The sequence below is a fragment of the Oratosquilla oratoria genome, chromosome 6 (genome assembly GCF_046742065.1).
Source record: "Oratosquilla oratoria isolate Oo_2021 chromosome 6, ASM4674206v1, whole genome shotgun sequence".
In the NCBI taxonomy this organism is placed as follows: domain Eukaryota; kingdom Metazoa; phylum Arthropoda; class Malacostraca; order Stomatopoda; family Squillidae; genus Oratosquilla; species Oratosquilla oratoria.
Genome location: NC_134782.1, coordinates 74,027,822 through 74,040,858, shown reverse-complemented (window position 1 = coordinate 74,040,858; position 13,037 = coordinate 74,027,822). Strand labels below are relative to the sequence as shown.

Sequence of the window (13,037 nt, the reverse complement as noted above, 5' to 3'; positions counted from 1 at the left end):
CCTCCTCCTTCCCCCCCCCTTTTCTCTCCCTGTTCCCTCCTTTCCCCTTATTTAATCTCAAGCATTTGTATCTCAACTTGTACTTGAAAAAGCTGTAATAAGCGAAACGTCATACAAATAAAGGCTCCGTCCTCATATGGTGTTTAACTCGTCAATCTTGTCGGCAACTGCCACTTTCAAGGAAATAATTTATTGACATGTTTATCAGGTGTCAAGTCACTTGAGATGATTACTCCCAGGTCCCTTTCTGAATCAACCTTTTTGACTTCTTTGTTTCCAATTTTATATTGGCTTGATACTCTATTATTGCTTTTTCCAAATTCCATTATGCTACATCTTTTAATGATGAAATTCATCTCAAATCTCTGACTCCATTCCCATATTTTGTTTAGGTCTTCTTGCAGCGATCTGCAATCTTCTGTTTTTACTTTCTTTAGTAATTTGGCATCATCAGCTAAGCAGTTCATGTAATAATTTACTCCCTCATCCATATAATTTATATATATGGCAAACATTAAAGGAGCCAATACAGAGCCTTGCGGGATGCCACTTTTCACATCTTCCCAGTTCGAATTTTTGTCTCTAAGTACCACTCTCATTTTTCTCCCAGTTAAGAAATCCTTCATCCATTCCAGCAGCTTACCTTGTATTCCTCCTATTATTTCAATTTTTCTTATTAATTTTTTGTGGTACTTTGTCAAATGCCTTCTGCAAATCCAAGAAGGCACAGTCTGCCCAGCCAACTCTTTCTTGTACTATCTCAATCTCGAGTAAAAGCCGATTAGGTTTGTGGTGCACGATCTTCCACTTCTAAAGCCAAATTGTTTAGGGTTTACTATTTTATTTTCTTCCACATGTTTGGTCCATTTGTTTCTGATGACTTTTTCGCATATATTTGCTACTGAGCTTGTAAGGAATAATGGTCTGAAGTTTGTAGGATCTTCCTTATTTCCTCCTTTATATATTAGTACCATGTTTGCATCTTTCCAATCTTGCGGTACCTTTCCTTCTTTGAGTGAGAAGTCTATTATCTTGTGTAATTTATCTGTCAGTTCGTCTCCACACTCTTTCAGTATCCAATTTGCAATTCCATCTGGTCCATGCGATTTCCTGACATCTAGGTTTTTTATTTGGTCTCTTATTTCTTTTTGTGTTACCTTTCTTTCATTATGGGTGATCTTTCTTGATTTCCATCTTACCAAAATTGTGAGCTCTCATTTGTAAAAACAGACTTGAAATGTCCGATCATAACTTCTGCCATCTGTGTCATCTATATATTCTTTATCTCCTTCATGCAATTTCACTATTTCATGTTTATCCTTTAGTTTTTCATTTATATATCTGTAAAATAGTTTAGGTTGATCCTTGCATTTGTCTATATTATCTTTTTCATAATTTCTTTTTTCTTTCCTGTGTATATTCACATATTCGTTCCTAAGTTTTATATATGTTTGCCATTTGGATTTTTTTTTTTTTTTTATCTTTTTCCATTTTTTCCAGGCTTTGTCTCTCCTGTCTCTAGCCTCACTACACCTTTTATTATACCAACACTTTATATAAATCTCTTTTTGTTTCTTTTTTGGTACATATTTGTTAATTCCTTCCTTGTACTTTTCTTTGAATATGTTCCATTTGTCTTCCATCTTTGTTTCCTCTTTAGAGAATTTATCCCAGTTTGTGTTTTGGAATTTTTTTCTTAGTTTTACAAAATCTGTTTTGTTGTACATTAATCTTCCTTCTCTATGTTTATCATTCCTACCTACATTGTTCTGTTCTTTTAATTCAAACTCTATTAGTATATGGTCACTCTTTCCAATTGGTGTTTTATACTCCATTTTGTTCTCTAGTTTCAACGGTTCCTCATTGTTTCTATATCTAGTATTTTCCTTAACCCATTGTGTTAGGGTGTATTTGATGGTCATATCCAGTAGAATGTTACTCCAAAGTTCATCTCCCCCTTTCACTATCATTTCTTCCCAGATTATATACAGGTAAACGTCGACTTACGATGGCATTAGGTTTCGATAGAGCCATCGTAAGACGATTTCATCGTAAGTCGATCCCCAATTTGTGTATCACTGTTCCGTGGTCACTGTACCTAGCCTACCTGTATATTAACCACCAGAGATACTGAATATAGCCTATTAAACATGTACAGTAGTTTATTTAATTATTTTTATCCTTTTTACCATATTCAAACACTATAATATGTATTTTCAGTACGGAACTTAAATCTCGCGGGCAGCAGCCAATGCCAGCCATACGACGTGACGTAATAATACTCGCATCATAAAATATAGTCACCGCTTATATCGATCGTTCTCTCTTTCACCCGCGAATTTTGAAAACCACAGAGAATGGGATTCAAGGCACATTTGAGAGAATGTAAAAACACAGGGGCGACTACAATAAATATAATCAAGATGCCGATATGGCAGCGTCGCGAATCCACTTGCTCCTCATGACGCCTACGTGTGCGGCACCGTATGGAAGGGGTTAAATTATCATGTCGTCGTCGTCGTCGTCGTCATCGTAAAGTCGAACAATCGTAAGTCGCGGCCATCGTAAGTCGACGTTTACCTGTATTTTGAATTAAAATTGCCCATAATTACTATGTTTCCACCCTCTTTCAGTATCTCAATTTAGCACATTCATTGTGTCTTCCAGTAATTTAGAATGTTTGCTATCCGACCACACATGTGTTTTTGGTGGTACATACAGTGCAACAAATTATTCTGCTTTTCATCTTTTTGTTTACAGTTTTGATCATAATTAATTCTACATTGCCTTGGCTTTCAATAATCTTTGTCACATTTAGACCCTTTTTGGTCAATATCATGACTCCTCCTCTCTGCTTGTCTGTTCTATTTCTCACCCAGTGGTTGTATAGGCCATGTCCCACTATGCTTGTTGGTAGAGGTCCTTTAAATTTTGTCTCTACTATTCCCATGATGTTAGGTTTTCCTATTTCTAGATAGTCATTTAGTTAATTGATTCCAGAGGTCGACATTGATATTTGTGTATGCCATTTTTTGTTTCATATTTTCTTTTCTTTTTTGGTTTAATTTTCCATTTTTTCAGTTTCAAGTCCAGCACTCTCCAAAAAAAACTCGTTTTCTTCCCGTCTCTGTTCTTTTCTCATTTCTATCATTGGCTTTAATTCTGGTAGCTTTGTCTTTCTCTTTTTCCTCATCACTCATTTCTTTTTGTATCCATATGTGTTTGAATTTCTCACTATTTGCCAATTTAACCACTTTTGATAATACCTCCTCAGCTATCATTTGAGTTCTTAGTTTTATTTTCAGAGGTCTATGTTGTTTTTCTTTTGAATATTTGCCTATCCTGTGGATTTCGTTGATTTCTTTATTGAAATTTTGTCCTTCATCCTGTATTTCTTTCAGAATTTCCTTAGCTATTTCCTTCTTCTTTTCTCTCTGGTATCTATACATATCATGTTTTTCCTGGATACCATGGACCACAATACCTCTGTCAACTGCATTTCTCACCCAATTTTCCTTTTCTTTGATTACTTTCATAACTACTTTTGTATTTTCCTCCATCTGCTTTTGTATTATTTGTATTGGCTGCATGTTATTGTGGCAGAGTAGCATGCAGTTGATACTTTAAGGTCTATATGGGCTGCCCCTATGGACCAGAGCCACACATCATTTTGTCTGTGATAGAGGAAAACTCTGTTCATAGAGAAATGATGACACTTTTATACTATGACTGTTCCTCTGTAATGCTGTCCCTCAACCCCTTGTTACTGTCCTGTACCATTTCTCTGAATATTCATTTCCTTTTTTTGCCTACCCTGTGGTGGGGGAAGAGAATACTACCACCAAGTCTTTCCACTTGAGTCATAAGAGGCAATACAAAACGGGATGGGGGATGGGATTAGGAGTCCTACTACCTGTAGCCCCAAAGGGGACATTCCTAAGAAAAGTAAAGGCATAAGAGGGTCTGGGAGTTTTCCAACCAGTACCTTAAGGTTTGGGTCTTTTAATGTGCATGGATGTGGTACAGATGAGAGTAAAAGGGAAGAGATAGGCAGTATGTTTGCGAGAAGATGGATGTGTTGGCTTTGAGTGAAACTAAAATGAAAGGGAAGGGCGAGTGTGAGTTTGGGAGTGTAGCTGGGAGGTACTCAGGAGTGAAGAAGGGATGAGGGAGAGAAGGGGTGGCTATACTAGTAAGTGAAGAGATAAGTACGCGTGTAGTGGAGTGGAAGGAGGTTTCATCAAGGTTGATATGGATGAAGGTGAAGCTGGGGAGATGTGGGTTTTTGTAGTAGTGAGAAGAGCGTAGATGAAAGGGAGGCTTTATGGGTAAATTTAAATGAGTGTGTAAAGGGATTAGAGAGAAATGTCAATGTAGTTGAATTGGGAGACCTTAATGCTAGGGTAGGAAACGAACCAATAGACGGAGTGATTGAGAAGTATGGAGTTCCAGGTAAAAATTGTAGTGGAGAGTTGATGGTGGAGATGTGTCTTGAGAGTTGATGATAGCAAATACAGTGTTTAGGAAGAAAGTCAAGCATAAGTACACATGGGAGAGGGTGGTGGATGAAAGGGTGGCAGATAGAGCATTAATGGACTATATAGTGGTGACCAGGAGTATGGTGGGAGGAGTTAAGGATGTACATGTTTTAAGGAGAGAGAGCAGGGGGAATATCAGATAATTTTCTGGTGGAAGGTAAATTGAAAGTGGAGAATAGGTGGAGAAAGAGGAAAAGGGCAGAAGGTAGGGAGGTACTTAAGAGTGAACTGCTTAAATGAGAAAGAAAAGGAGTATAAGAAGCTGAGAGAGGAGTGGGAGTGAAGGATAAAGTAGAACTAGGAGTGGAGGAGGAATGGGGATGGTTCAAGAAGGGAGTCATAAGGGTTGCAAAGATGGTGTGTGGAACAAGGAGGGCGGGAGGAATTAGAAGGAAGGGTAGTGAGTGGTGGGATGAGGAAACAAAGAAGGGTGTAGGAGAGAAGAAACAGGCATTCATAGATTGGCTACAAATTAGGACAAGGGAATCGTATGAAAGGTACAAAGTAAAGAGAAGGGAAGTTAAGCATAAGATATAGGAAGCAAAGAGGAGAGCAGATGTGAAATGGGGTAAGAGTATGACAGAAAATTTTGAAAGTAATAAAAAGATGTTTTGGAAAGAAATTAAAAGAGGAAGAGGAGGTGAATCAAATAAAGAAAAGGTAAAAGGTGCAGATGGAGAGATGATAATGGAAGAGAAGGCAGTGAAAGGAAGGTGGGGTGAAGGTGAGTGGTGTGGTGTGGGTGGAGGTGTAAGGTGGGCATGGCTAGTAAATGCTTGCGGAGTGCTGGGTTCAGCTGTGCTGCTTTTCCCCTCTTTCTTTTTCCTTCTTGTTTTTATTTCAGGCACTCACAGGCCCTCTCTATATTCTGCCACTTCACTCTCTTGTTTCTTGTTAATTTTTCCATGATCACAGCAACAATACAGGGCGAGGAATCAAAATTGTTGCGTATGGTGAGAGCGCCAGGAGCGACATCACCTTACTTTGACCTTTTCAAGAGTACTGGTGCCTTGTCCACTGTCTTTGTGGGGTATGCTGGTGGGAGTTGCCAAATATCTCCATAAATACAATTCTGTAGCAAAAAAACAAAATATCTATAGAAATGTTGATGCTATTTCAATATACAGAATGCTTTTTATGCAATGGGGTTGCCAAAGGTTGCCAATATTTTACATATTTTATGCTGTATATTATATATATATATATATATATATACACACACATACATATACCAAGGCTTTTTCCCCCTTACAAGGGAGGTAGCCAAAAAAGGAAAGGCATAAAATCATTCTCACTCATTCCATCCCTGTGAGTATGTGTGAGTAAAATTTGATGCAGTCCGAAGGGATTTCTCCCCGTCTTCTCCTTTTATGCATGGGAGGACGGAGAGGGGGGTCGCCGATTTAATGAAGCTGCCTTGCAACACTGCTTCTGCCGATTTAATGAAGCTGCCTTGCAACACTGCTTCTGACCCAGGGCAGTGGACAAGGTGCAGGGATGACCAGTCATCCAGGAGGTGCTAAGATAAGAGGGAGGGTGGAGGGGTGTGGAGTGTATTCAGGGATGGAATGGGTGGGAATGATTTTATGCCTTTTCCTTTATGGCTACCTCCCTTGTAAGGGGGAAAAAGCCTTGGTATATGTATGTATATACATATATTTTTTTTTGCAATTGTTCTGCCTTTTTCTGCATGAGGGGATGAACAGGTGGGGTCGCCAATTAACCACTTCCATACGGTGACGCCTACGTAGGCGGCATGAGGAGCAAGTGGGTACTCGATGATGATGACGTCAGCATCTTGATTATATTTATTGTAGTCGTACCTACGTAATCTCCATTCTCTCTAAACTGGCTTCATCAATTTTCTATGGTTATCAAGATACACGGGTGAAAGAGAACGAACGATTGAGCACTGATTTGATTTTTTATAATGCGATTATGATGATGCAACATCGCACGTCAGGCAGCTAATGCTGCCCGACGTGCGATGTGCCCCGGAGTGAAGAGGTCAAGTGAAGTGGCCTTGCTGTATTTTGCTGCATTGCTTATGAACCAGGGCAGTGGGAGAGATGCAGGGAGGACCCATCATCCAGAACCCAATAAAAAAGGGAGATAGAGAGTGAATGGGAGTGGAGTGGGTGGGGATGAAATGGGTGGGAGTGGAATTATGCCTTTTGACCTTGGCTACCTCCCTTGTAAGAGTGAAAAAAGTCTTTGTAGTATGTACAATTGTTCCATCCCATGCTCCAGATGCATAGCTAGGTGTACTTCTTATGAGTTGTTTATATTTACATACATATACCAACAGCTTTTTCCCTCTTACAATGGAGGTAGCAGAAAAACGAAAGCATAAAATCCACTCCCACCTATTTCATCCCTACATACTCCACTTCCACTCACCACCCTCCTTCCCTCTTTTCTTGGCTCCTCCTGGATGACGGATCGTCCCTGTATCTTGCCCATTGCCCTGGGTCATATGTAGTGTAGCAAGACACAGCACATCCACAGCAAGGCTGCTTCATTTAATTGGCAACCCCCTCTCCATCCTCTCATGTAGAAAAAGAGAAGACAGGATGAAATCCCTTTGGGCTGCATCAAAACATCATTCACACATACTCCCTCAACCTACCTTTCCCTAAAGCTTTTTCACATATCTGCCTTACCACAAAAATCTGATCCATGCAACCCCTACCTGTTCTAAACCCCTCTGTTCCTCTCTTAATCCTTTCATACAACTTCCCCACTACACTCAACAAACTGATCCTTCTGAAACTACTACAATCCCCTTTTCCCTTGTAAAGTGGAACTATACAGGCACATCTTCAGTCCTCTGGTACTCTACCCTCTTTTAGACAAACATTAAACAACCTCACCAGCCAGTCCACCATCACTATACCTCCCTTTTTTAGACATTCATCATGACACCCATCTAACCTAGGTGCCTTATCTGCTCTCATCATACTAATAATTGCTTTCACCTCATCTTTCCTTATTTCTCCTCCATTTTTCTCATTCTTCACTGTCATTTTCTTAGTGCTTTCCACTGCAACTACCTTTCCCTCCCTATCCTCATTTACATTTAGCAACTCTCTAAAATACTCTACCCATCTTCCTTTTAGTGCCATCTCTTCCATTATCATCTCTCCATCTGCACCTTTTACTTTTTCTTCTCTACTTGATTCATCTCCTCTTCCTCTCTTAATTACCTTCCAAAACAGCTTTTTATTACATCAATTTTTTTTTGTCATACTCTTACCCCATTTCACATCTGCTCTCCTCTTTGCCTCATTTATCTTATGCTTTACTTCTCTTTTCTTTGTACCTCTCATACGATTCTCTTGCCCTATTTTGTAACCAATCAGTGAATACTTGCATCTTCTCTTCTACAACCTTCTTTGCTTGTTCCACACAGCAACTCTGCAATCTTGTGACTCCCTCCCTGAAACATCCCTATTCCTCCTCCACTCCTAGTTCTACTCAATTCTTCATTCCTTCCCACTCCTCTCTCAGCTTCTTATACTCCTCCTTTTCTTTCTTATTTAAACAGTTTACTCGGAGCACCTCCCTACCTTTTGTCCTTTTCCTCTTTCTCCATCTATCCTCCACTCTCAACTTACCTTCCACCAAAAAATGATCTGATATTCCCCCACTCTCTCCCCTTAGAACACGTACATCCAAAACTCTTCCTACTCTTCTCCTGGTTACCACTATATAGTCCATTAAAGCCCTATCTACCACCCTCTCTCATGTGTACTTATGTTTATATCTAATGACAATTATACTGTGATGAATAGAAGGGAGTGGTTATGTGTGAATGATACTTTGATGCAGCCCAAAGGAATTTCTCCCCATTTTCAATATTTCTGCATAAGGGTACGGAGAGGGGGGAATTGCTGATTAAATTAAACAACTTTGCTGTGGATGTGCTGTGTCTTGCTGCATTGCTTCTGATCCAAGGCAATGGGTGAAATACAGGGAGCCAAGATGAGAAGGAAGGAAGGGTGGTGGATGGGGGTGGAATAGGTGGGGATGAAATGGGTGGGAGTGGAATTATGCCTTTTGACTTTGGCTACTTCCCTAGTAAGGGGTAAAGAGCCATTGGTATATGTATGTATATTTAATGACAATTTTTTTTTTCTTGTGTCCAAATCCTGTGCCTGCCATTATTCTCAATATGTTCAGTTTCTTATTTACCTCCACTGTGAAGACTTTAATGTTTGGGGTGAAGCTCATATGTATACCTAATGTGAGGCCTACTTACTGTATATACTCGTCTATAGGTCGATCTCGTGTATAGGTCGACCCCCCATTTTTGGCCAAAAAATCTGGAATTTTCCATATACCTCATGTATAGGTCGAGTGGTTTGTTTTTGTTTTTGGTGCTGTGAGCATTCCACTGCCTTAATGCTTTGAAGTAGCATGGCTTGCCTGGTATAGCAATTGATTATTATGGTTTTTTCACTTCATTAATTCTGATGTATTCTGGTTTATGTTTTTTCAAGTTCACTGATTTTAATATTTAATAAGTTTCACTGAAATTGCCATTTCAGCGGAGTGAAAAACTTGAACAGATTGCCAAGTACGGTAGATTACCAAGTACGGTATTCGGAATAAACTGGCTAGGCGTGTTTCGTTAGAAAAAAATTTAACCAACACTCAGAGTTAGTCTTGTAATCTCAACTGTGCGGATGATCAGGCTAATGATAATGTGGAGGAGAAAGATGATGTTGATGTTCCTATGGCTGATGAAGTGGATTTCAGTTAAAATATTTAGGATTATACCATGTGTCACTGTAACAGTAACAAGTTGGCAATACTGAACAGTTTGTTTTCGTGATGGTGAGATCCATGCATTGTTTTGGTAATGGTAACAATAACATATACCATGTAGAAAGCTAAATTTGGGTAAATTTTTAGTTTCGACCAAGGGCGCAACATAGCAATAAAAATTGATTATTAATTTTGTAGATTATAATGTATCAACGTAATATGCAATTTTGTGATCGGAAATAAAAAAACAAGAAAGATGCTAAAACATTTCGTAAGTAATGAAGTCGTGTCGGACGAATAGTACGTCATATTTGTTATGATACATGCCGACGACGAAGAAATGAGAAGTTGGCGGGCTTTTCAACCACTTAGCTTGCTGGCTATACAAAGTTCTTGCAGCTTGATGGAATGCATGTATCTCCGCTCCATAACATTCCTTCAAGAAAATGTACCTGGCGAGGTACTGTCGGAAGCACCGAGGCAGACAAGATGGCGTTCCGATCCTATGCTTGTGGCAAGGTATTTTCAATTTTCACTTCCGCCTACAAAATTGCATATTACGTTGATACATTTTAATTTATATAATTAATGATTAATTTTCTATTGCTATATTGCGCCCATGGTCAAAACTAAACTATAAAAAATTAAATAAATAAATTTGAGAATATCACAGCATTTCATTATTTTTTTAAACAATTATGGGTCCTGTTTTAGTACGTACCGTGTATTTTATGTACCCATTGTTTACTGGTAGTATTTAGTAGGTAAATATTTTGATTTCTGAACCTAAAGAAAAGGTAAGAGTTCTTCCTAGCCTTTCTTGTCATGTCTGGATTTCAACCTAACAAGATTATTACTTGTGTATAGGTCGACCCCTAGGTTTTGGCCTAAAAAAAATTCCTTAAGATTTCGACCTATAGACGAGTATATACGGTATTTGGAATTTTTGCTTAGTGGGAGAGACTGACTATCTAATGTAACTGTTAGATGCTTCTTAGATTCATGGTAGTCAATCAATAATACATTAATAAATATGTAATCATAAATTTTAATAGACAACATAACACATAATAAACTCCAAACCATGCAGCTATTCATTCAACTGATCCAGTGTCTAACCTGTAACAATTTGTTCCTCTGGTCCTTTTGTGTCATTCCTTTTAAAAATGAAGTCACCTAATGCTCTAGACAAGGCCAAATTCCCGTTGACTCGATTGTATTCCACATAACCACCAGCTGCAATAATCCGTTCCTGCTCCCTGGGATTGCTTGGTTTATGGTCAAAGCTTAACTCTTCAACTCGTCCAGCTACACTAGCAATGGCACGTGAATCTCCAACATTGCCCTGGGGAAGAACATTCTACTAAATTCAAGTGTTTTGTATTATCATTACAATAGATATGAATACAGAGAAATACTTGCATAAACATATATCTCCTTGTCACCAGCTAATTGGAAGAAGAGGAGCGAGATCAATTGCTGTCTGTCAGATCTTACATGAAAAAATGGAGATGATTACTCAAAATTGCCAAAGAGATCTGGTGAACAAGTACCAGCTTTTCTGAACTGGACAACCAGGCATAGGTGAAGGTATTTATGAGTTTGGACACACTCATGGAAAGAGGAAGTAAAAGAAGAAGTAGAAGAAGAAGGAGAGAAAAGAGAGAGAGAGAGAGAGAGAGAGAGAGAGAGAGAGAGAGAGAGAGAGAGAGAAGAGAGAGATAGAGAGAGATAGAGAGAGAGGAGCAAACAAGAACATTCCTTCAGGCTGCATCATTATCTCATCCATTTACAACCACTGTCCATTCAATATTATTTTTTTCACCCTCTTCCTTACTTGAACATTTATTCATTGTCTTTACTCATTCATTCCATATGCCTACACCATCTTATCTTTGATCAACAATATCTACCAGACCTCTTTCCACCCTCATTCTCTGCCTCACCTCCACATTTCTCACTCTATGCTCATAACTCCCACCATACTTCTAAACAAATAAAATACATATACATAAACAGGGGGAATGGATTGATTGACCGATAAGTAAATATATACATATGTATGAAAGGTCCAAACCAAAGCATACACTCATCTCACACCTATCCAAAACACATTCATCACCTTTCTCATCTTTGTACCTCATATATGAGGGGACATTCTTGGCCCCTACCACACTGTGAAACCCAGTAAATTCACAACAGGGCTTATTAGCCAGAGCTTATTCATTCCTTCTCTAGAAAAGTTTAGAAGAGCAAACATACCTTCAGGTTTTGTTAATTATCCCCTTACAAACACTCTCCATTCACAGTTACGGTACCTTTTGCATTCTCTCTTCCTTGCTCAATAGACATTCCTCTTGCATCCAACACCATCTTTACCCCTTCTATCTATCTTATTCTTGGTCTTCATTCACTCCATCCATTTCTACTTTTAATACCTTTTTAATCTTCCCTCCCTCATACTTTTCATATGCCCAAACCACCTCAGCATTCTTTGATGTATCCTATCTAACAGCTCTCTTTCTAACCCAAAATACCACTCTGTCAATCCAGTAATATGCCTTATTCCCTGCCAAAAACTTCTCATATATCTGTTTTACTGCAAATACTTGATCTATTCACTCTCTTCCTCTCCTAAACCCACACTGCTGTGTGTTTACTAGAGGAAGTGTGAAGACCAAATATTTCTAGTAAAACTGATATGCAAGAAGTTTATGGCAAAATAAGATAGTCTCAAATAAAGTGTATACTTACACAGAAGACTTTCCCATTTCGAACAATACAGCAGACTGCAGTGGCTCCAGCCATATCTTCTTTGAGCACATCATCCTTTTGTACAGCTTCATCAAAGTCCAGGTATCCCTGTAAATATTGTAGGATCAAATTAATGAGATTGTACAACTTTTCCCAGAATAGTTTCATATTTTGGAGAGAATGAGATACTTACACACCGAGACACACAAAAACAAAGGATTACAAAGGCGGAGCATGCCGACAGGAGACCTTCTGGTCCATATCTAGGTCGGATGCGAAAAAAAATCATAATAATAATAAAATAATAAATAAAAACTATAATAATGTAAATAACAAATAAAATACATAAATAAATGCATAGGTATAGTTAAATAATAAACAAACAGGTAAATAGTAAATAATAATAAATTGACATATAACTAATAATAAATGAAAATCACAGACAAATGATAACAAAACAAAAACAAATAATATAAAATAAATTATAATCATTACAGCATCTTGCTTAGGTGTTTATCTAAATGATTCTTAAAGCTTCAAACTGAACTACATTGCACTACCTGTGCAGGAAGTTTATTCCATTCATTAACTACACGGTTGGCAAAGTTGTTTCTACCTACTTCCGAATTGAATCTATTTCCGGACAGTTTGAGACCATTGTTTCTTGTCTGATTCTCATTCAATGTGAAAATTTTGTCACATACACACACAATCGATACAAAGGAAGTAAAGAAAGTGGAATCTAAAAAAAGACCTGGGAGTAATCATCACAAATGACATGTCTCCTGATAAACAGATAAACAAAATTGTCGGAGAATCCTACAACTTGCTAAGATCAATAAAGTCGGTGAAGAAAATACTAATCACAATGATAAGGCCTAGACTGGAGTATGCTGTGACACTATGGTCACTCACCCAGTACCAAAAAGAATATAAAGTTGAAAGAATCCAGAGAGCAACTATGAAGATGGCCCC

General features: G+C 38.3%; 1 protein-coding gene across 1 annotated transcript in view; it reads right to left on the bottom strand.

Annotated features, from left to right (window-relative positions):
• Positions 1–13,037, bottom strand: part of LOC143026628 (putative protein phosphatase 2C T23F11.1) — a 43,509-nt gene that overhangs the window by 5,225 nt on the left and 25,247 nt on the right. Inside the window, exons 4-5 of the mRNA XM_076187347.1 lie at positions 12,063–12,170; positions 10,428–10,653 (exon numbers count right to left, since the gene is read on the bottom strand). Coding sequence (XP_076043462.1) covers positions 10,428–10,653; positions 12,063–12,170 — 334 coding nt within the window. The remainder of the gene's footprint in view (positions 1–10,427; positions 10,654–12,062; positions 12,171–13,037) is intronic.